The sequence below is a fragment of the Heptranchias perlo genome, chromosome 2 (assembly GCF_035084215.1).
Source record: "Heptranchias perlo isolate sHepPer1 chromosome 2, sHepPer1.hap1, whole genome shotgun sequence".
Lineage (NCBI taxonomy): Eukaryota > Metazoa > Chordata > Chondrichthyes > Hexanchiformes > Hexanchidae > Heptranchias > Heptranchias perlo.
The window spans coordinates 162,241,010-162,265,372 of record NC_090326.1 but is presented as its reverse complement, the minus strand read 5'-3'; the positions used below and the strand labels follow the sequence as shown (position 1 = coordinate 162,265,372).

Sequence of the window (24,363 nt, the reverse complement as noted above, 5' to 3'; positions counted from 1 at the left end):
CATTCGGCCCATCGTGTCCGTGCCGGCCGAGAAAGTGCTATCCAGTTTAATCCCACTTTCCAGCACTTGGTCCGTAGCCCTGTAGGTTACGGCACTTCAAATGCACATCCAGGTGCTTTTTAAATGAGTTGAGGGTTTCTGCCTCTACCACCCTTTCAGGCAGTGAGTTCCAGACCCCCTCCACCCTCTGGGTGAAAGAAATTCTCCTCAGCTCCCCTCTAATCCTTCTACCAATTTTTAAATCCATGCCCCCTGGTCACTGACCTCTCTACTAAGGGAAATAGGTCCTTCCCATCCACTCTATCTAGGCCCCTCGTAATTTTATACACCTCAATTAAATCTCCCCTCAGCTTTCTTTGTTCCAAAGAAAACAACCCCAGCCTCTCCAATCTTTCCTCATAGCTAAAATTCTCCAGTCCTGGCAACATCCTCATAAATCTCCTCTGTACCCTCTCTAGTGCAATCACATCTTTCCTATAATGTGGTGACCAGAACTGTACACAGTACTCAAGCTGTGGCCTAACCAATGTTTTATACAGTTCTAGCATAAGCTCCCTGCTCTTACATTCTATGCCTTGGTTAATAAAGGAAAGTATCCCGTATGCCTTTTTAACCACCTTATCTACCTGTCCTGCTACCTTCAGGGATCTGTGGACATGCACTCCAAGGTCCCTCTGTTCCTCTACACCTCTCAGTATCCTCCCATTTACAGCTAATGAAGTACTTTTGAAATGTAGTCACTGTTGTAATGTAGGAAACACGGCAGCCAATTCACACAGCAAGATCCCACAAACAGCAATGTGATAATGACCAGATCATCTGTTTTTTTTTAGTGATGTTGGTTGGGGGATAAATATTGGCCAGGACACCGGGGAGAACTCCCCTGCTCCTCTTCAAATAGTGCCCTGGGATCTTTTACGTTCACCCGAGAGGCCTCGGGTTAACGTCTCATCCGAAAGACGGCACCTCCGACAGCGCAGCACTCCCTCAGCACTGCTCCGGGGTTGTCAGCCTGGATCATGTGCTGAAGTTTTTTTTGGAGTGGGGCTTGTACCCACGGCCTTCCAACTCAGAGGGGAGAGATCTGCCCACCGAACCACGGCCGGCATTGTGAGTTTGGAGTCAGAGGCTGTGTCTGATATCCCACCCGATCCCAGTCCTTTTTTCCAGAATAAGTTCCAATCAGGTCAGGTCACCCCCTCCCCGCCCCAAAACCTAACCGTCCTTTCTGAAGGCACGACCTTGTACAGTTACCAAGACGCACGGGGGAATTCCCGCCCCGTCAAACCATCATAACCCTCCCTGACCCCCTCCGTCTCTCTCCTCCTTTAAGACGCTCTTTAAAACCCACCGCTTTGACCCAAGCTTTCAATCACCACCCCCTCCCTCCTCCGCCCCCTGCAATATCTCCTTATGTGGCTCAGTGTCAAATTTTCTCTGATTAAACTCCTGTGAAGCGCCTTGGGATATTTTACTACATTAATGATGTGATATAAATGCAAGTTGATGTTGTTTTAGTTAAACTGCTGGCTCTCTTTATCTGATGTTTCCCAGTAGTTTTTTTAAAAATAATTTAAAAAGGAACGTTCATTTAAACAATCGGCCAGGGGCACGTGCTCCTGATCACCGTGTGTTGTGGGGGGGGGGGGCGGGGGGGGACGCACGTGTATGTGGAAGCTTACCCGTTCAGGGCAGGGAGAGAACTGGAACTAAAGCACAAAGACATTGGCAACAACATCCCTGCCGCCTGAGTCACTGGTCACTTCCTCCCGCTCTGTCACTCGCATGTTAGCGAGCCGTTGGCGTTCACTGATTCTTGATTGGACATCGCTTAGGGTTGCCAACTCTGGTTGGACGTATCCCTGGAGGTTTCGTCACATGACCTCCCGCCTCGAACCGTCCCGTCCCGTCCCCCTCACGTTCCCGCCATTGGTCGCCCGACATGTCCATCCTCGCGTCGCTCCGCCTTCCCCCCCCCCGCCCAGTCGGAAAGCTAACAGGCTCTCCGTTACCCAATTGGATGATTCTTGACTGTCAGTCATGTATGCTTTCTCTCCCATCTTCATTATTTTTCTAACTACTAAACACAAAGTGTTCAAAGAAAAGGAAAAAAAAACAAACACACATCATTTTTTTTAATGCCCCTCTGATTTTTCTCCCGGGTCTTTTGATCCCAGCAGTGTCTTGGAGATTAATCTTTAATTCCAGGAGACTCCAGGCCAATCCTGGAGGGTTGGCGACCCCTGACATCGCTGCTCTGCTGAGCTTATCCCCCGTGTCGTGCGGGAGAGATTAGAGGGGAAGGGGTGACCGACCCGCCCAGTGTTCGAAGATCGCAGCAGTGTCTGGTCTCCCTCACCTGCGGAAGCTCTGTGCTGCAGCGAGGGACCTCTGGTAACCATCCCTCGGCAGCCTCTGACGTCTTTGCTCCTTTTACTTGCTAATTGGGACGCCATAGCAACGGTATCCGGGGCCTTTGAGGGAGGAGCGGCCTGCTCCTGGCGGCTGGAACCTCCAGCCTCAAACTGAAGCCTGTGTCAACAGCTGGAGTCGGCCTGTAGTAACAGGCTCGTCTCACCAGTGGAAACTTGCTAAAAGGAAGGAACTTGCATTCATCTGGCGCCATTTCATGACTTTGGGACGTCCTAAAGTGCTTCACAGCCGAGGAAGCTTCCTCTGTAACTTTGTGCTCTCCTCTGCTGAAGGCGCTGATTGATGCTCAGGTCTGTGTCCGCAGAGAACGGGAAGAAGAACTTGAGGAGCCCACTCTCTTCTCACAATGAGCCCAGAAAAACAGCTGTTCAACCATGTTGGCATCACAGCTGAGCCTGATATCGTCCTCATCCAGTATCCATCTTGGGGGAGGAGGAGGGGGCGGTGGGGGGGGGGTTAGTTGCGATGAGGGAAATTTCCACATTCACCTGAGGAAGGAGGAAGCCTCCGAAAGCTTGTGGAATTTAAAATAAATTTGTTGGACTATAACTTGGTGTTGTAAAATTGTTTACAAGGGTTAGATGAAGTAGGGAGGGAGGAGGCTCGAGTGGAGCATAAACGCCGGCATGGACCTGTTGGGCCGAATGGCCTGATTCTGTGCTGTACGTTCCATGTAATTCTGTGTAATTCTATGTCCTGAGGGGGCGGAGTGTAAACACAAATTCTTTCTTTCTGTCTTTCTTGGCTTTCTCTGCTCCAGTGGAAATAGTCCCAGTATGTCCAGCCTCCCCCCGTGACCATCGATCCCCAGCCCTGGTATCACCCCGGTGAACTTACTCTGTACGTTCTCCACGACTTTAACACCGTCTCGGTAACGGGACACACCCAAAAACTGCCCACCGGGTACATTTTAACCCCTGGTTTGGCTCTGCTCACCCTCCAAAAACAAAATATTTCATTTTCTTCCTCATTCTCACCTTCCTTTCCCCCTGTTCCATTGTGTCTCTCCCGCGTTGAGCTCCCCAAATGGCCCCCCAGACCAGGAAGTTTCCAGGTTTGGTGTCCCAGTCTGCGCTGGTCTCATCCAGGGGGCGGCAGTGGAGACACTTATAATTGACCTCAGCACTCCTGGCCTCCCACCATCCCAAGGGTTCCAGCCCACAAGACTGAGTTAAGATGCAGATCAGCCGTGATCTAATTGAATGGCGGAACAGGCTCGAGGGGCTGAGTGGCCTCCTCCTTCTCCTGTTCCTATGTTCCTAAGACTGCCACCATTAGGCTTCCCCCTCTGGAAAGTGCGCTTGTGTGAATAGACTTCGGTTGAGAAGAAGTTCGGGGTTGGCTGCGATGCTTCTCACAGTCGAGCAGCCTGCCCCTGCTCTCGACGTCCCAACTCATGCGTGAAAAATGGCTGCTCGAGCGAGGGATGGGCAGGCTGCAGATGCTCAGCGGACCCAACCCCAGTAATCAACCAGTTAGTGTCTACGGGGTTCATAGATTCATAGAATGATACAGCACAGAAGGAGGCCATTCGGCCCGTTGTGCCTGTGCCGGCTCTTTGAAAGAGCTGTCCAATTTTTTTTCATACCTTCATGGGATGTGGGCGTCGCTGGCGAGGCCGGCATTTATTGCCCATCCCTAATTGCCCTTGAGAAGGTGGTGGTGAGCCGCTGCCTTGAATCGCTGCAGTCCGTGTGGTGAAGGTTCTCCCACACTCAATTCTCCCAATCAGTCCCATTCCCCTGCTTTTTCGCCAAGGCCCTGCAATTTTTTCCCTCCAAGTATTTATCCAATTCCCCTTTCGAAAGTTACTACTGAATCTGCTTCCACCGCCCTTTCAGGCAGCGCGTTCCAGATCATAACAACTCGCTGCGTAAAAAAATTTCTCCTCATCTCCCCCCTGGGTCTTTTGCCAATTATGTTAAATCTGTGTCCTCTGGTTACCAATCCTCCTGCCAATGGAAACAGTTTCTCCTTATTTATTCTATCAAAACCCCCTCATAATTTTGAACACCTCTATTAAATCTCCCCTTAACCTTCTCTGCTCTAAGGAGAACAACCCCAGCTTCTCCAGTCTCTCCACATAACTGAAGTCCCTCATCCCTGGCACCATTCTCGTAAATCTCTTCTCCATCCTCCCCAAGGCCGTCACATCCTTCCTAAAGTGTGGTGCATGGAATTGAACACAATATTCCAGCTGAGGCCTAACCAGTGATTTATGAAGGTTTCGCATAACTTCCTTGCTTGGTGGGATAGAGGGAACAAAATGGATAAACAATGGTGCAATTTTAAAGGTGGTGCAGGAACAGAGACACCTGGGGGTATATGTTAACAAATGGTTGAAGGTGGCAGGACAGGTTGAGAAAACTGTTTTAAAAAAAAAGGATATGGGATCCTGGGCTTTATTAATAGAGGCATAGAGTACAAAAGCAAGGAGGTTATGCCCCATCCAATGCCTCTCCTCCACTGACCAGCTGGGTGGGACTGCGCTCACCTGGTTCCATTCTTATCTATCTAGTCGCAGCCAGAGAATCACCTGCAATGGCTTCTCTTCCTGCTCCCGCACCGTTACCTCTGGAGCCCCCCGAGGATCTGTCCTTGGCCCCCTCCTCTACATGCTACCCCTCGGTGACATCGTTCAAAACCACGTCAGATTCCCCACGTACGCTGTCAACACCCAGCTCTACCTCACCGCCACCTCTCTCGACCCCTCCACTGCCTTTGATTTTTCACGCTGCTTGTCCGACATCCGGTCCCGATGAGCAAAAATTCTCTCCAACTGAATATTGTCTTTGGTCCCCACCGCAAACTCCATTCCCCAGCCACCGACTCCATCCCTCTCCCCGGCCACTGTCTGAGGCTGAACCAGACCGTTCGCAACCTTGGCGTCCTATTTGACCCTGAGATGAGCTTCCACATATCCGCTCCATCACCAAGACTGCCCAGTTCCACCTCTGTAACATCTCCCTTCTCCTCCCCTGCCTCAGCTCATCTGCTGCTGAAACCCTCATCCATGCCTTTGTTACCTCTCTAGATTTGACTATTCCAATGCTCTCCCGACCGGACTCCCATCTTCCACCTTCCATAAGCTTGAACTCATCCAAAACTCTGCTGCCCGTATCCTAACTCGCACCAAGTCCCGTTCACCCATCACCCCCTGTGCTCACTGACCTACATTGGCCGCCGGTCTGCGAACGCCTCGATTTTAAAATTGTTTTCAAATTCCTGATGGCCTCACCCCTCCCTATCTCTGTAACCTCCTACAGCCCTGCAACCCTCCGAGATCTCTGCGCTCCTCCAATTCTTGCCTCTTGTGCATCCCTGATTTTAATCGCTCCACCATTGGCGGCCGAGCCTTCAGCTGGTTAGGCCCTGGAATTCCCTCCCTAAACCTCTCCGCCTCTATAATCTCACTCCTCCTTTAGGACGCTCCTTAAAACCAAGGTTTTGGTCACCCGTCCCAATATCTCCTTATGTGGCTCGGTGTCAAATTTTGTTTGATAATCGCCCCTGTGAAGCGCCTTGGGACGTTTTACTACGGTAGAGGCGCTATATAAATGCAAGTTGTTATTGTTGATAAACCTTTATAAAACATTGGTTAGGCCACAGCTAGAGTATTGTGTCCAATTCTGGGCACCACACTTTAGGAAGGATGTTAAGGCCTTAGAGAGGATGCAGAGGAGATTTACTAGAATGGTGCCAGGGATGAGGGACTTCAGTTATGTGGAGAGACTGGAGAAGCTGGGATTGTTCTCCTTAGAACAGAGAAGGTTGGGGGAGATTTGATAGAGGTGTTCAAAATCATGAACGGTTTTGATAGAGTAAATAAGGAGAAACTGTTCCCAGTGGCAGAAGGGTCAGTAACCAGAGGACACAGATTTAAAATAATCGGCAAAAGAACCAGAGGGGGGGGATGAGGAGAATTTTTTTTTACGCAGCGAGTTGTGATGATCCGGAATGCGCTGCCTGAAAGGGCGGTGGAAGCAGATTCAATAGTAACTTTCAAAAGGGAATTGGATAAATACTTGAAGGGGAAAGAACAGGGGAGTGGAACTAAATGGCTAGCTCTTTCAAAGAGCCGGCACAGGCTCGTTGGGCCGAATGGCCTCCTGTGCTGTATGATTCTATGAAACTGTGCAACTTGAGAATTATTTTGTGTGTGTGTGCGTGTGTGGGGACTCACTTGCACTTTCTGATATCCAAGCACCATGAAGCAGCATTTACAGAGAAGCCGTCTATGGGATACGATGGGAGGTGTGTTTAAAAGCTGTTAGTGAGCCCAAGAGTTCCTGGAAAGGGAGGAGCGAGGAGGAGTGAGGGAATTAATCAGGGATTTGTTGATGGAGTTGTGTTACACTAGAGTTAATTAGTCAAATCCCTCAGCTTCTCCGAGAAACCCTTTTGCTTCCTGTTGGCCCGCATTCCTTTTTTGCCATTTGAGACCTTTGTCAATCTTCAGTCCTCTTGATACAAATCAACTGGCTGCTGTTTTTTTTAAAAAAAAGAAAAGAAAGAACTTGCATTTTTACAGCGCCTTTCACAAGCCCCACGACGTCCCAAAGCGCTTTACGGCCACTGAAGTACAGCCCCCGCCACTTACACCGTCCCCGCCTATCCTGGACAGCCGCCTATTTCGGGCAAATCGCCTTCGCACGATCGCACCCGCTATAAGCAGCCGGGGCTGTAATTTTGAAGTGTAAAATCGGTTTTAGCGATGTTGGTTGAGGGATGAATATTGGGCCAAGAGACCGGGGAGAACTCCCCCTGCTCTTCTTTGAAATAGTGGCCGTGAGACCAGTGACGTCCCACCCGAGAGGGCAGGCCGGGGGGCCTCGGGTTAACCTGTAACCGGCGGCAACCTCTTGCTGGATTCGCTAAGGCCGGGGACAACTGGTTAAAGGGACCGTTTCTCTTTCAGAGGCTGACAGACATCCTTTTTTTTCCTGTTTCGATTTCAGTTTCTTAGTTTCTCCCCCCCGCCTTGTTGGCTGCACGTGTATGAGGGGGGCTGGGCTATTTCCTCTGGCAGAGTGGAGTCCAGAACAAGACGGGGGCATAATCTTAAAATTGGAGCTAAGCCGTTCAGGGGCGAAATCAGGACGCAGTCTTTTAAGCAAAGGGTGGTGGAAATCTGGAACTCTCTTCCCCCAAAAGACTGTGGATGCTGAGATAATTGGAGCTTTTAAGACTGAGCTCGATAGATTTTTGTTCGGTAAGGGGTATCGAGGGAGATGGAGCTAAGGCGAGTAAATGGAGTTGAGGTACAGATCAGCCATGATTGAATTGGATGTCAAATGTAAGGAATCTTACAACACCAGGTTATAGTCCAACAGTTTGTAGTCCAACTATAAACTGTTGGACTATAACCTGGTGTTGTAAGATTCCTTACATTTGTCCACCCTAGTCCATCACCGGCATCTCCACATCACGAATTGGATGTCGGAACAGGCTCGAGGGGCTGAATGGATTGGGGTTGCCAACCTTGGTTGGAGGTATTCCTGGAGGTTTCGTCACATGACTTCCCACCTCCAACCAGTCTTTTGCCTCCCTCTTCAATAATTTTATAACTAATAAATGAAAGCCTTCAAAGAAAATTTTTAAGAAGTGCGCACAATTTTTTTTTAATGGCCTTTATGATTTTTTCTCCCACGTGTTGCCTGCCTCAGTGTCCGGGAGATTAATCTTTAATCCCTGGAGACTCCAGGGCAATCCTGGAGAGTTAGCAGCCCCTATGAACGGCCCACTCCAGTTCCTATATTCCAGCCGCTGGGACGACTGTGCACGTCCCTCTTTGGCGACGGGAAACAGCGCCTACAACATCCTAACCCCTGTGCCTTCGGAAGAGCTGAATGGCGTAGCCCGTCGAAACAGGAAGGAAAGATGGGATCTGGTACGTAGGAACTGGAGAGTCTTTCATTATTACAATTCTCAATTCAGCATTCTCGGTGAGAGACGCCCTCCTGTAGGTGCCACGAAACTCGTTGTTCTGGTTCCCCAACCTTTCCGTTGACTTTGAAGTTGACCCTTACAGGCTGCTTCACACTGTGGGCAGGCCTCGCCTAGATCGTTGTGTGCGTTTTTGCAGTTGTTCTCCGTCAGTTGGTCTCCTCCCTCCCCCCCCCACCCCCCCCAGTTTTATCTTAATCCTACTCATGGCCGCTGGTTTGCGGTTACCACGGGTTATTTTTTTTTACTGTTTATTCTCGGGATGTGGGCGTCGCTGGCAAGGCTGGCATTTATTGCCCATCCTTAGTTGCCCCTTGAGAAGGTGGTGGTGAGCCGCCTTCTTGAACCGCTGCAGTCCGTGTGGTGACGGTTCTCCCACAGTGCTGTTAGGTCAGGAGTTCCGGGATTTTGACCCAGTGATGATGAAGGAACGGCCGATATTTGTCCAAGTCGGGATGGTGTGAGACTTGGAGGGGAACGTGCAGGTGGTGTTGTTCCCATGCACCTGCTGCCCTTGTCCTTCTAGGTGGTAGAGGTCGCGGGTTTGGGAGGTGCTGTCGAAGAAGCCTTGGCGAGTTGCTGCAGTGCATCCTGTGGATGGTGCACACTGCAGCCACGGTGCGCCGGTGGGGGAAGGGACTTGTGCAAAATGATCTGCTCCCCATTCGCCCCGGTAAAAATGCCAAGGAATCTCCTCGTCCTCTGTCATAAAAACAGAGTCTGACGCCTTCAGTCACCCTGACCCTGCCCATGACCTAGACAGCGGACAAGTGAACAGACAAGTATGTAACATTAAATAACCCACCGTGGGATCCCCCTCCATCTGAGACCCTTTTTTTGTTCCAATCTTCTCCCCAATTTCTTACCCTGGAAGGTAAATCCGACCTTAGCTCCACAGAGGGGCTGTCAATCCGTCTCGGATTGTCCTGGAGACTCGAGGAAATAAAGATTAATCTCTCGGATACTGCTGCGAGTAACATCCGGGAGTAAAATCATCGGGACGTTGAACAACATTTATGAAATTTTCTTTGAACACTTTTGTTTACTCGTTACAAAAATATTAGAGATGGGGGAGAATTGGCGGTCAAGAATCATCCAATAGGGTAATAAAGAATCTGTTCGCTTTCCAATTGGCCATGGGGAAGGTGGGGCACCACGAGGATGGGCGTGTCAGGCGACCAATGGGAAGAGCATGGGGGTGGGGTGGTTGGAGGCTGGAGGCCATGTGAGGAAATCTCCTGGAGCACGTCCAACCAGATTTGGCAACCCTAGCTCATCCAACTGGACTCGGCAACCCGAGCTCCACAACAAACCACCTCTCTTTCCAACCCCTCCCCCCTCCTCTTGATCTCCACCTCCGATGTGCGGAGCTCTTGGATAACCATGTTCCAGAATTGAGGCTATTCACTCAATTGCCTCAGGCCCCTTCCAGTTTCACTCGCTCCCATCTCCCCTGGCACCCCGAACCCCACTCTATTCTAGCCCTGACTCCCACCACCCCCACCCCCCTCCAAAAGTGCTGGGTCACTTCTTTCCTATAACCTCCCCTCAGCTGTTATCAGACTCATTTCCTCTGTGAAAACCACCACCTTATGCCACTCTGAGGCCCCCATTGACCACCTAGCTCCTGCCCGGCCAACGAGCTCCTCTCAGCCCAGTGCTCAGTAACACCGTCAACTCCTCCCTTTGCTCGGACGTTGCCTTCCCCATCCCCCATCCCCTCCCCTTCAAAAGCTGATGTCAAACCATCCAGCTCCACTGCCTCTCTGTTGTGATCCATCTCCCCGGAACCATTCCTACCTTCCCAACATCTCCTGAAACGGCTCTGCCCCCCCAGCCACAAAAGGTCCCCTCTGGCAGGCTCTCAAAGTTCCAGCCTTGACTTTTTCCTGCCCCTCAAACAGTTGCTGCCCTTTGGTGATGTGACCCATAGGGAATCCAGAGAGTGGAACTCGCGACCACAAGGAGTAGTTGAGGCGAATGGCATGGATGCATTTAAGGGGAAGCTAGATAAACACACGAGGGAGAAAGGAATAGAAGGATATGCTGATAGGTTTAGATGAAGAGCGGTGGGAGGCGGCTTGTGTGGAGCATAAAGACCGGCATAGACCAGTTGGGCTGAATGGCCTGTTTCTATGCTGTAAATTCTATGTAATTCGTAGAATCATAGGAATTTATGGCACAGAAGGAGGCCACTCAGCCCATCGTGTCTGTGCTGGCCGAGGAAGAGCTATCCAGCCTAATCCCACTTTCCAGCACTTGGTCCGTAGCCCTGTAGGTTACGGCACTTCAAGTGCACATCCAAGTACTTTTTAAATGAGTTGAGGGTTTCTGCCTCTACCACCCTTTCAGGCAGTGAGTTCCAGACCCCCACCACCCTCTGGGTGAAAAGATTCCTCCTCAGCTCCCCTCTAATCCTTCTACCAATTACTTTAAATCTATGCCACCTGGTCATTGATCCCTCTGCTAAGGGAAATAGGTCCTTCCTATCCACTCTATCTAGTCCTGTCATAATTTTATACACCTCAATTAAATCTCCCCTCAACCTCCTCTGTTCCAAAGAAAACAATCCCAGCCGATCCAATCTTTCCTCATAGCTAAAATTCTCCAACATACGGGATACTTTCCTTTATTAGCCGAGCCATAGAATGTAAGAGCAGGGAGGTTATGCTAGAACTGTATAAAACATTGGTTAGGCCACAGCTTGAGTACTGCGCACAGTTCTGGTCACAACATTACAGGAAAGGTGTGATTGCACTAGAGAGGGTGCAGGGGAGATTTATGAAGATGTTGCCAGGGCTGGAGAATTTTAGCAATGAGAAAAGATTGGATAGGCTGGGGTTGTTTTCATCGGAACAAAGGAGGCTGAGGGGTGATTTAATTGAGGAGTACAAAATTATGTCAGGACTAGATAGAGTGGATAGGGAGGACCTAATTCCCTTAGCAGAGAGGTCAATAACCAGGGGGCATGGATTTGAAGTAATTGGTAGAAGGATTAGAGGGGAGCTGAGGAGAATTTTTTTCCCCCTGAGGGTGGTGGGGGTCTGGAACTCACTGCCTGAAAGGGTGGTAAAGGCAGAAACCCCCAACTCATTTAAAAAGTACTTGGATGTGCACTTGAAGTGCCATAACCTACAGGGCTACGGACCAAGTGCTGGAAAGTGGGATTAAGCTGGATAGCACTTTTTCGGCTGGCACGGACACAATGGGCCAAATGGCCTCCTTCTGTGCCGTAACTTCCTATGATGCTATGAATTAAGGAACCAGTTGGGTTTTAAATACAATTGGACAGCTTCACGGTCTCTTTTACTGCTAACAGCTTTTTATTTCCAGATTTTAAAAAAAGGTTGAATTTAATTTCTCAAACTGCCCATAGTGGGATTTGAACTAACATTCCCTGGTTTATTAGTCCCTTAACAAGGGTCGGGCAACTTTAGTCATCTTAAGGTTGCCACCTTTTGCCCAGTGTAAAAGTAGACAGGGGCATGGCCTGGCATTGGGCGTTTGCTTTCCTGTCGTTGAAAATGCGTTTTGAAAATCCTCAATTACTAAATTCTCCCAGATATATGACCGTGAAGCTGTTGGACAGTCGCAAGAAGAAACCCAACTAGGCTCACTAACGTCCTTCAGGGAAGGGAACCTGCACTCCCTACCTGGTTTGGCCAGTCCCACTCTATGTGGTCACTTAGGAACAGGTGTCGGCCATTCAGCCCCTCGAGCCTGTTCCGCCATTCAATTAGATCGTGGCTGATCTGTATCGTAACTCCATCTTACCCGCCTTGGTTCTGTAACCCTTCATTTCTTTACCTAACAAAAATCTAATCAACCTCAGTTTTGAAATTTTTCAATTAACCCCCAGCCTCAACAGCATTTTGGGGGAAGAGAGTTCCAGATTTCCACTCCCCTTTGTGTGAAGAAGTGCTTCCTGACATCACCCTCTGAACGGCCTGGCTCTAATTTGTTCTGGACTCCCCCCACCAGAGGAAATAGTTTCCCTCTATCTACCCTATCAAATCCTTTAAGCACCTCAATTAGATCACCCTTTAATCTTCTATATTCAAGGGAATACAAGCCTAGTCTGTGCAGCCTGTCCTCATAATTTAACCCTTTTAGCCCCGGTATCATTCTGGTGAATCTGCGCTGCACCCCCTCCAAGGCCAATATCTCCTTCCTGAGGTGCAGTGCCCAGAACTGAATGCAGTATCTCCAGATGGGGTCTAACCAGAGCTCTGTACAGCTGTAACATAACTTCCACCCCTTTGTATTCCATCCCTCTTGAGATAAAGGCCAACATTCCATTAGCCTTTTAAATTACTTTTCGTACCTGCCCACGAGCTTTTAGTGATTTCATTAAGAGTGTTGACCCTTAATGCCCTCTGGAGTGGCCTAGGAAGCCACTCAGTTGCACAACCATTCACCACGTCACCGCCACCTTATCAGGGCAACTAGGGATGGGCAATAAATGCCACGCTTGCCAGCGACGCCCACATCCTAAGCGCAAATATTAAAAAAAACAACTCTCCCAGATCACCAAGTAAAACCTCGATTACAGGACAAGGAGGCCTAGGTACAAACTAGTAAAAGGTCAGTTTAAGCACATCTTTGCACAAAGAGTGATCAGCTCATGGGATGGTTATCTGGGACTAACAGTGTGAGCACAAGGTCTCGAGTCATTGAAGAGGCAGTGGCATGCTGTGATGCTGGAAACCATGGTGTTTTGTGGAAGGTTGAGTTAGATGGGCTGAATGACTTCTCTCATCTGTACTTATCGTGCCTTCAGCATGATTCTCATCCTCATGTTCCAATCCCTCCATGGCCTCGCCCCCTCCCTATCTCTGTAACCTCTTCCAGCCCTACATCCCTTCGAGATCTCTGCGCTCCTCCAACTATGGCCTCCTGCGCATCCCCGGTTTTCATCGCTCCACAATTGGCGGCCGTGCCTTCAGCTGCCTAGGCTCTGAACTCTGGAATTCCCTCCCTAAACCTCTCCACTTCTCTACCTCTCTCTCTCCTCCTTTAAGATGCTCCTTAAAACCTACCTCTTTGACCAAGCTTTTGGTCACCTGTCCTTGTGTGGCTCGGTGTCAAATTTTTGTTTGATAATCGCTCCAGTGAAGCGCCTTGGGACGTTTTACTACGTCAACAGCACTATGCAAATGCAATTTGTAGTTGTTATCAGCAGGATGAGACACGGAGGTAAGCAGAAAAATTAGACTTTTATTTAAAATAAAAACAGACCTTATCGTCCAGTTTAGAAATTTTCCGACTGCCTATTCAAAAAAATCAGGCCGCTCGGTCCAAAACCCTGGGCAGGTGGGAATTCTGGGCAAATTTAATCACTTCGGTCACAAAACACAACTTAGTAACGAGGCCCTTTTATCGCAGGCCCGTTAAAAGATGAGTAGCTGATTTTAATTGCCGCTGTCTCGTTCGATTAGGGTTATAAATTGCTCGATGGGGGACCTGGCATGGAGCACACATTCTCTTGCACAGTGAACGTAATCAGGGAGTTACGTAACTTGGGCAACAGAAGGTTTACTGTTGCTGCGATAAAGGGCAGAATGTAATTTCTGGCAACCGGATGTCCCTGTGGCTGCTTTGTGCCGCGTGCCGTGTGTGATTACTTCTGATGGCTGCACACTCTCTGATGGTAGAAGCCGGAGGGGGGCCCCTTTGTGTGTTCGATGTGCTGGTTCCCGTCAGTACCTTTGAGGCCGCTGAATTTCCAGCTGCAGGGACTGTGCCGAGGAGAAACACTGAGAGAGACAGCACCTTCTTCAGTGACAGCCCAATGCCAAGCTCGTGTGAAAGAAGGAACATGCTTTTATACAGACGTCCCAAAGCACTTTACAGCCAATGAAGTGCTTTTTTTTTTGGAAGCGTCTCCTGTCGTAATGTAGGAAAACACAGCAGCCCAATTTGCACACAGCAAGATCCCGCAAGCAGCAGTGAGATAAATGACCACACACAAGAGCAAGGCTGACACTGCAGTACTGAGGGAGCACAGCACTGTCAGAGGTGTCGCCTCCGGATGAAATGTTAAACCAAGGTCCCTGTCTAGCCTCTGCAACCGATACCTCTGACAGTGTAGCATTCCCTCAGTACCGTACTGAAGTGTTAGCCCAGTTTATATGCTGGCTTGAGGCATTGGAGTGGGACTTGAACTTGTGACCACCTGATTTAGAGGCAAGAGTACTACCCACTGAGCCACAGCTGACCCTATCATAACACTCAATCTATTATTCTACAACAGACCCTGACATGAGGTGAGGAAACCCCCCCCAGGGCTGGGCTGCGTTGGGAACCATCGGTCCAAAGTCGCCTGTTACATTTACCACGTCATGTCTCAAATTTCTCCTAGACTGGGTCCCAAAATGTTATTTTCTGAAAGAAATCTACCTAATTTGCATTTGAATGAATCAATACAATCTGATTCCACCGTCTCCCGAGGGAGCCCGTTCCATAGATTGACCACTCGTTCACTGAAATATTGGGGGCAATTTTAAACTAACCCGCCCGTCGGGAAACTAGTTTTACACGCGCCCCCACCCCCCCCCCTGATTTTACTCTCCATTGAAGTAAAGGGAGAGCGATATCAGACAGGGTGTAAAACCAGCGTTCCACCCCATCCTATGGGATTCCCGCTCAGCCATGTTAGGTTAAAATCACCCCCCTCCCCTCCCCTCCCCTCCCCCCCTCCCCCCCCCCTCCCCTCCCCTCTCCCCCCCTCCCCTCCCCTCTCCCTTCCTCCCCCTCCCCCCTCCCCCCTCCCCTCCCCCTCCCCCCTCCCCTCCCCCCCTCCCCATTATTGTTTTCACAGATTGGTTTTGACTTCACCCCCCCCCCCCACCACTTCAAGAGCGGGTTGTCCAGCGAGGAGACCTCCCCTTTAAGACAAACGCTCCCCGAACGTAATAAAGCCAAGCCAAATGTTTGGTTAGCTTATCTCAGCCAGTCAGGTGTGACGGATAAAGGATTTTCAGGTGTGTCCTGGGCAGTCAAGCGGATGAAGTGCCAATTACTGGCTCGAGCTCGTTGTGGGAGAAGGGGCTTGAATTATTTCCTGGAGTTTCCTCGAATCAAACGGAACCGAGGTGTTTGCTCCTGGTCTTTGTGTGTGTGTGTGTGGGGAGTAGGCGTGCTGTTTATCCAAATGCCTGACAGCTTCCATATATGGAGCAGTCTAACCCCAGAGCATCTACTCCCGAAGGGCATTGATGGGAGGGGCTCTGTTGATCCAGGATATGTCTCTTAGTTGCATTGAACGCTTAGGAGGCTGAGCTTAGAGGTAGGTGAATTTTTACATCCTCGGCCTGTTTCTCTTTTGGTTATAAATTCTCTGATTGCAGTAACCGTGGGCTTTTCCTGTTGTTGACAATGTCAGCTGTAGCTCAGTGGGCAACATTCTTAACGCTGCATCAGAAAGGTCTAGGTTCAAGTCCCACTCCGGAGACAAGAGCACAAAATATTGGCAGACACTCCAGTGGAGTGCTGCACTGTTGTGGGTGTTGTCTTTTGGATGAGATGTTTAACCGAGGCCCCATCTGCCCTCTCTGGTGGATATAAAAGATCCCACGGCCACTATTTCGAAGAAGAGCAGAGGAGTTCTTCCTGGTATCCTAGCCAATATTTATTATAGTACCATTGTTTGATACAGCACTGAAGGAGGCTATTCGGCCCATCGTGCCTGTGCTGGCTCTTTTGAAGAGCTATCCAATTAGTCCCATTCCCCTGCTCTTTCCCCATAGCCCTACAAATTTTTTCCCTTCAACTATTTATCCAATTCCCTTTTGAAAGTTACTATTGAATCTGCTTCCACCGCCCTTTCAGGCAGCGCATTCCAGATCATAACAACTCGCTGCATAAAAAAACGTTTCCTCATGTCGCCCCTGGCTCTTTTGCCGATCACCTTAAATCTGTGTCCTCTGGTTACCGACCCTTCTGCCGCTGGAAACAGTTTCTCCTTATTTACTCTATCAAAACCGTTCATGATTTTGAACATTTCTATCAAATCTCCCCTTAACCTTCTCTGTTCTATGGAGAACAACCCCAGCTTCTCCGGTCTCTCCACATAACTGAAGCCCCTCATCCCTGGCACCATTCTAGTAAATCTCTTCTGCACCCTCTCTAAGGCCTCAAACATCTTTTCTAAAGTGTGGTACCCAGAATTGAACACAATACTCTAGCTGAGGCCTAACCAGTGTTTTATAAAGGTTTAGCATAACTTTCGTGCTTTTGTACTCTATGCCTTGATTTATAAAGCCCAATATTAATTTATCCCTCAACCAACACCTAAAAACAGATTATCCGCTGATTATCACAGCTCTGTGCGTGGGATCTTGCTGTGCTCAAATTGGCTGCCGTCTTTCTGCATTGCAAGGGTGACTACACTTCAAAAAAAATATATAAATGCAAGTCTGTCTTTCTTATTAATATTGAAACTGGGCGTCCGATAATTCAATAGTTTAGTGTGGCTCTGGGCCTTGTGTTGGGGCTCCCCTCCGCCCCTCCTCGGGTGTTATTCTACTGAAGCTGAGCTGTGGGTGTACGCGGATCAGTGCTGCAGGGAAAGGAGCTCCGTGAGGTCTCCTCCAATTTGTGAGGGAACCGTAAACAGGGGGAGGCCCGCCCGACGATATTTCATGAGAGCCTGAGGAGTTTTCAGGTCCAGGAAAGGCCTGTAGGCCCAACAAACCTCCTCCCCTCATTTTCTGATAAGCCTCAGTCCCACTTAGCCGCCATCTTGCCACGTGAGGGGTTACTTACTGTCCCACTAACCTCACCCCACCCCCGGTAAGGCGGTCTTTTGCGGAGGGCGGAGTTGGCGCATTATCCAACAGTCCTGGCGCGTGCCCGCAATTCCACATGCTGTCGGAGGTGGCGGAGGGAGCGGTGGATGGGTGAGGGTGTTGGAGGGGAGGGGCTGGGCGGGGTGGGGTGGGAAGGTACTGGTTCGAAACCCGACACGAGGAGAGGAAAGGAAATTGCAGAGGCCTGCGACTAGGCCCTAGGGGGTGACTGGTTGCCATGGTGAAATAGTGCACAGCCGTCAAGAGCCTTAGCAACAAGAGGAGGCCATTCAGCCCCTCAAGCCTGCTCCGCCATTCAATCAGATCGCGGCTGACCTGCACCTTCAGAGTGTGATTGTCAAATGTTACTTTTCATTGTAGACATTTTCAGTCTGTTTGCTCCACTTGTCGCTGTTTGATTTTATCAATGAATGTGCGTTAATCATTGGTGACACCTCCTTCTCCTCTCCCACCCCACCCCACCCCCCCGGACATAATAACCCCCGACCCTAATGATCCCCGACCCAATGCCATAAGGATTGAGGCCAAGACAGCGGAGGGGAATGTTTTGAACTGGGACAGCAGCGTAGCGTTCCAGAGTTGCTGTGCATGATGAGAATACTCCTATCTCCGGAGTTAATGAGTAAAAGGGTGGAGGGGGATGGGCTCAGAGATTCCATATGCCAGTGGGGGCGGATGAGGAAAGGAGACCGTTCAACATTGGGTGGCAGGATGTGTATCGGCCTAGTTTTCAGCTGGAGGGGGTGAAAACTGCAGTGGGGAGAGACAGTGGAGGGGTCGAGGGAGGAGGTGGTGAGGTAGGGCTGGCTGTCGTCAGCGTACACGTGGAACCTGACGTCGTGTTTTCGGTTGATGTCGCCGAGGGGCAGCTTGTAGGTGAGAAATAGGAGGGGGCCAAGGAAAGTTCATTGGGCCGCTCCAGAGGTAATGATGTGGGAGCAGGAAGAGAAGCCATTGCAGGTGTTTCTCTGGCCACGCCTGGATTGATAAGAATGGAGCCAGACGAGCGCAGCCTCACCCAGCTGACGATGGAGGAGAGGTGTTGGAGGAGGATGGTGTGGTCAACCATGTCAAAGGCTGCAGATGGGTCGAGAAGGATGAGGAGGGATAGTTTACCACGGTCACAGTCACACACAATGTAATTTGTGACTTTGATAATGGCCGTTTCAGTACTGTGGCGGGGCAGGAACCTGATTGGAGGGATTCAAACATGGAGTTGCGGGAAAGATGGGCACGGATTTGGGAGGCGACAACACGTTCAAGGTCTTTGGAGAGGAAAGGGAGGTTGGAGATGGGGCGGTAGTTTGCAAGGACAGAGGGGTCTAAATTATGAGGACAGGTTTCATAGACTAGGCTTGTGTTCCCTTGAGTTTAGAAGATTAAGGGGGGATCTAATTGCAGTGTTTAAGATGATTAAAGGAGTTGATGGGGTAGAGAGAGAGAAACTATTTCCTCTGGTGGGGGGAGTCCAGAACAAGGGGGCATAATCTTAACATTAGAGCCAGGCCGTTCAGGGGTCATGTCAGGAAGCACTTCTTCACACAAAGGGGTGTGGAAATCTGGAAAACTCTCCCTCACAAAGCTGTTGAAAATTTCAAAACTGAGATTGATCGATTTTTGTCAGGCGAGGGTATTAAGGGTTATGGAACCAAGGTGGGTAGATGGAGTTACGATACAGAACAGCCATGATCTAATTGAATGGTGGAACAGGCTCGAGGGGCTGAATGGCCTCTTCCTGTTCCTATGCCTACTCCTGCACGGGATTGAGGGGATGGGAGGAAGGGGAAATCAGATTCCGGGTTGCTTTGCAGTGATTGTGTATACAGATGTTGACAGGGGAGGGGGAGGGTGGATTTGCCCTTCAGCTCTCTGTTGGAGATTGGTCCAAGAGTTGGGAAAGTTAAAGGAGCCAAAGGTCACCGCCTGTTACCAGTGGATACGAGTGTAACAAGGACCGCTGATGGAAAGTCATTCAGTGCCTTTCAATAGTTAGTCTGGTACTGTAGCAGCAAGCTACGGTGCTGGACTAATAGCCCACAGGTCATGGGTTCAAATCCCACTGTATGCACATTGTGCAATTAATAGAAGCAGGTAGAATTGTCCAGCTGGTCAATTCAGGGAAGGGGACCTGCCACCATTAACCTGCTCTGACCTACTTGTGGCATTGCTCTCAATGCCCTCGATTGCCGCACGCCTTCACCTCAAGGACAGCAGTGGTTCAAGAAGGCAAGTCCGTCGCTGCGTTCTCAGAGCAACCAGGCCTGGGTAATAAATGTGACCTTCCCTGCATTGCCCCTAATGTGCCTCTGGGGTGGAGGGGTGGGTGCCTGCTATCCTCCAGAGCCTAATTCCTGACAGGCCCTACCCGTTTGGTAAAAGAACACTGGACAACCATAGAAGGGCAGGAATCCATGGATGTGCCGTGAGGTATTTATAAAAATTCATTCTGGGGATGCGTGGGCGTTGCTGACAAGGCCGGCATTTATTGCTCATCCCTAGTTGCCCAGAGAAGGTGCTCCCACAACACTGTTAATTCTTTATAGCAATCTGAGTCACATAGACAGGATGGCAGGTTTCTTTCCCTAAAGGGACACGAGTCAACCAGTTGGGTTTTTACGACAATCCGACTGCTTCATGTTCACTTTTACTGATACCGGCTGCAGTGGTGGGACTCGAACTCACGTTCTCTGGGTTACTGATCCAGTAACATAACCGTCACCCGTATCCCACCGTTAACTGCTCTGGTCAGCAAGCCCCCCCACCCCGAATGAAGCTGAAAGGAAAGGGCACTAACTGACTGTGCCACCCATTCCCCGGGATTTCCTCCATCGGTACTGTTGAGTGAAGCTCGCGAATGGCAAGGTGAAACAGGTAAGGGTGAGGAATGGCGTAGGCAGCAAGGTGAAACAGGTAAGGGTGAGGAATGGCGTAGGCAGCAAGGTGAAACAGGTAAGGGTGAGGAATGGCGTAGGCAGCAAGGTGAAACAGGTAAGGGTGAGGAATGGCGTAGGCAGCAAGGTGAAACAGGTAAGGGTGAGGAGTGGCGTAGGCAGCAAGGTGAAACAGGTAAGGGTGAGGAATGGCGTAGGCAGCAAGGTGAAACAGGTAAGGGTGAGGAGTGGCGTAGGCAGCAGGGTGAAACAGGTAAGGGTGAGGAATGGCGTAGGCAGCAGGGTGAAACAGGTAAGGGTGAGGAGTGGCGTAGGCAGCAGGGTGAAACAGGTAAGGGTGAGGAGTGGCGTAGGCAGCAAGGTGAAACAGGTAAGGGTGAGGAATGGCGTAGGCAGCAAGGTGAAACAGGTAAGGGTGAGGAGTGGCGTAGGCAGCAAGGTGAAACAGGTAAGGGTGAGGAATGGCGTAGGCAGCAAGGTGAAACAGGTAAGGGTGAGGAGTGGCGTAGGCAGCAGGGTGAAACAGGTAAGGGTGAGGAATGGCGTAGGCAGCAGGGTGAAACAGGTAAGGGTGAGGAGTGGCGTAGGCAGCAGGGTGAAACAGGTAAGGGTGAGGAGTGGCGTAGGCAGCAAGGTGAAACAGGTAAGGGTGAGGAATGGCGTAGGCAGCAAGGTGAAACAGGTAAGGGTGAGGAGTGGCGTAGGCAGCAGGGTGAAACAGGTAAGGGTGAGGAATGGCGTAGGCAGCAGGGTGAAACAGGTAAGGGTGAGGAATGGCGTAGGCAGCAAGGTGAAACAGGTAAGGGTGAGGAGTGGCGTAGGCAGCAAGGTGAAACAGGTAAGGGTGAGGAGTGGCGTAGGCAGCAAGGTGAAACAGGTAAGGGTGAGGAATGGCGTAGGCAGCAAGGTGAAACAGGTAAGGGTGAGGAGTGGCGTAGGCAGCAGGGTGAAACAGGTAAGGGTGAGGAATGGCGTAGGCAGCAGGGTGAAACAGGTAAGGGTGAGGAATGGCGTAGGCAGCAGGGTGAAACAGGTAAGGGTGAGGAATGGCGTAGGCAGCAGGGTGAAACAGGTAAGGGTGAGGAATGGCGTAGGCAGCAGGGTGAAACAGGTAAGGGTGAGGAATGGCGTAGGCAGCAGGGTGAAACAGGTAAGGGTGAGGAATGGCGTAGGCAGCAAGGTGAAACAGGTAAGGGTGAGGAATGGCGTAGGCAGCAGGGTGAAACAGGTAAGGGTGAGGAATGGCGTAGGCAGCAGGGTGAAACAGGTAAGTGTGAGGAGTGGCGTAGGCAGCAGGGTGAAACAGGTAAGGGTGAGGAATGGCGTAGGCAGCAAGGTGAAACAGGTAAGGGTGAGGAATGGCGTAGGCAGCAGGGTGAAACAGGTAAGGGTGAGGAGTGGCGTAGGCAGCAGGGTGAAACAGGTAAGGGTGAGGCGAGACCTGACGGCGCACGGGACAGTACGGGTGATAGTTAAACGGTGACACCACAGCTCCACTGACTGGCCTAGGTGGGTGAGTCAAGGTCCAAGGTTGGAAACTGTCGGTCAGAAGATGAGGTGAAATGGAAAATGATTTGCCTTCATTTAGCACCTAGAATCATGGAATGATACAGCACAGAAGAAGGCCATTTGGCCCATCGTGCCTGTGCCGGCTCTTTGAAAGAGCTATAGTCCCACTCCCCCTGCTCTTTCCCCAGAGCCCTGTAATTTTTTCCTTTTCAAGTATTTATCCAGTTCTCTTTTGAAAATTATTGAATCTGCTTCCATCGCCCTTTCAGGCAGTGAATTCCAGATCATTACAACTCACTGTGTAAACATTTCTCATCTCATCTCTGGTCCTTTTGTCAATTACCTTAAACCTGTGTCCTCTGGTTACCGACCCTTCTGCCACTGGAAACAGTTTCTCCTTATTTACTCTATTAAAACCGTTCATGATTTTGAACACCTCTGTCAAATCTCCTCTTAACCTTCTCTGCTCTAAGGAGAACAATCCCAGCTTCTCCAGTCTATCTATGTAACTGAAGTCCCTCATCCCTGTGGAGTGAGACTCCAGGGAGTGCCAGCTGGAATAATCTACTCCGTGACCAACCCATTCTAGATCAGCTGGTATCATAAGGCAGCGGAGTAGCAAATCAGGAGATTCGATGGGATCTGCTCATCATCAGAGTAAATCTTGGTGGTTACAGTAGATTTCTGAGGAATTGAATGGGGGGAGAATCCACGCTCTGGGTTATGTTGTTTAACACTAACTCTGTTTTTCTTCCCTCTGCTTGCTTTCAGTTGTGATCAGTCGTCGCCATGCCAACTGTAACACCAGAGGCCTTTAAAAATATCGGCAAGAGCCTGGGCCTTCAGATATGGACCATCGAGGTAAGGATGTTCAGTGTGAGCTTTACGCCAGCACAGAGTCCAGCTTGGGGCTCACTTTGTGTTCAGGGGCCTACGAGACAACAGCTGCCTTTTAAATAACACCTTCATCATGAAGGAGGTGCCAGGGCGCCTCACAAGTATATATCGATATGTATAATCAGCACTCACATTCCTCAGGACTTCCTGTGGTGATCTCTCCCCCCCCGCGGCGATCTCTCTCCCCCCCCCCCCCCCCCGCGGCGATCTCTCTCCCCACCCCCCCCCCGCGGCGATCTCTCTCCCCCCCCCCCCCGCGGCGATCTCTCTCCCCCCCCGCGGCGATCTCTCCCCCCCCCCCCCGCGGCGATCTCTCCACCCCCCCCCCGCGGCGATCTCTCCACCCCCCCCCCGCGGCGATCTCTCTCCCCCCCCGCGGCGATCTCTCTCCCCCCCCGCAGCGATCTCTCTCTCCCCCCGCGGCGATCTCTCTCCCCCCCGCGGCGATCTCTCTCTCCCCCCGCGGCGATCTCTCCCCCCCCGCGGCGATCTCTCTCTCCCCCGCGGCGATCTCTCCCCCCCCGCGGCGATCTCTCTCCCCCCGCGGCGATCTCTCTCTCCCCCCGCGGCGATCTCTCCCCCCCCGCGGCGATCTCTCTCCCCCCCCCGCGGCGATCTCTCTCCCCCCCCCGCGGCGATCTCTCTCCCCCCCGCGGCGATCTCTCTCCCCCCCCGCGGCGATCTCTCTCTCCCCCCGCGGCGATCTCTCTCCCCCCGCGGCGATCTCTCTCCCCCCCCCCGCGGCGATCTCTCTCCCCCCCCGCGGCGATCTCTCTCCCCCCCCGCGGCGATCTCTCTCCCCCCCCGCGGCGATCTCTCTCCCCCCCCCCCCCCCCCGCGGCGATCTCAACCCCCCCCGCGGCGATCTCTCTCCCCCCCCCCCCGCGGCGATCTCTCTCCCCCCACCCCCGCGGCGATCTCTCTCTCCCCCCCGCGGCGATCTCTCTTCCCCCCCCGCGGCGGTCTCTCTCCCCCCCCCCCCCCGCGGCGATCTCAACCCCCCCGCGGCGATCTCTCTTCCCCCCCCCCCCGCGGCGATCTCTCTCCCCCCCCCCCCGCGGCGATCTCTCTTCCCCCCCCCGCGGCGATCTCTCTCTCCCCCCGCGGCGATCTCTCTCCCCCCCCTCGCGGCGATCTCTCTCTCCCCCCGCGGCGATCTCTCTCCCCCCCCCCCCCCCCGCGGCGATCTCAACCCCCCCCGCGGCGATCTCTCTCCCCCCCCCCCCCGCGGCGATCTCTCTCCCCCCCACCCCCGCGGCGATCTCTCTCCCCCCCACCCCGCGGCGATCTCTCTCCCCCCCCCCCGCGGCGATCTCTCTCCCCCCCCCCCCCCGCGGCGATCTCTCTCTCCCCCCGCGGCGATCTCTCTCCCCCCCCCCCGAGGCGATCTCTCTTCCCCCCCCCCCGCGGCGATCTCTCTCTCCCCCGCGGCGATCTCTCTCTCCCCCCGCGGCGATCTCTCTCTCCCCCCGCGGCGATCTCTCTCTCCCCCCGCGGCGATCTCTCTCCCCCCCCGCGGCGATCTCTCTCTCCCCCCGCGGCGATCTCTCTCTCCCCCCGCGGCGATCTCTCTCTCCCCCCGCGGCGATCTCTCTCTCCCCCCGCGGCGATCTCTCTCTCCCCCCGCGGCGATCTCTCTCTCCCCCCGCGGCGATCTCTCTCTCCCCCGCGGCGATCTCTCCCCCCCCCCGCGGCGGTCTCTCTCTCCCCCCGCGGCGATCTCTCTCTCCCCCCGCGGCGATCTCTCTCCCCCCCGCGGCGGTCTCCTCTCTCCCCCCGCGGCGATCTCTCTCTCCCCCCGCGGCGATCTCTCTCTCCCCCCGCGGCGATCTCTCCCCCCCCCCCGCGGCGATCTCTCTTCCCCCCCCCCCCCGCGA

The 24,363-nt window shown here is 52.0% G+C and overlaps 1 protein-coding gene across 1 annotated transcript in view; it reads left to right on the top strand.

Moving 5' to 3' along the window:
* vill (villin-like) overlaps positions 1-24,363 on the top strand; it is a 119,569-nt gene that overhangs the window by 23,423 nt on the left and 71,783 nt on the right. The window contains exon 2 of the mRNA XM_067968361.1: positions 22,361-22,450. Coding sequence (XP_067824462.1) covers positions 22,379-22,450 — 72 coding nt within the window. The 5' untranslated portion in view covers positions 22,361-22,378. The remainder of the gene's footprint in view (positions 1-22,360; positions 22,451-24,363) is intronic.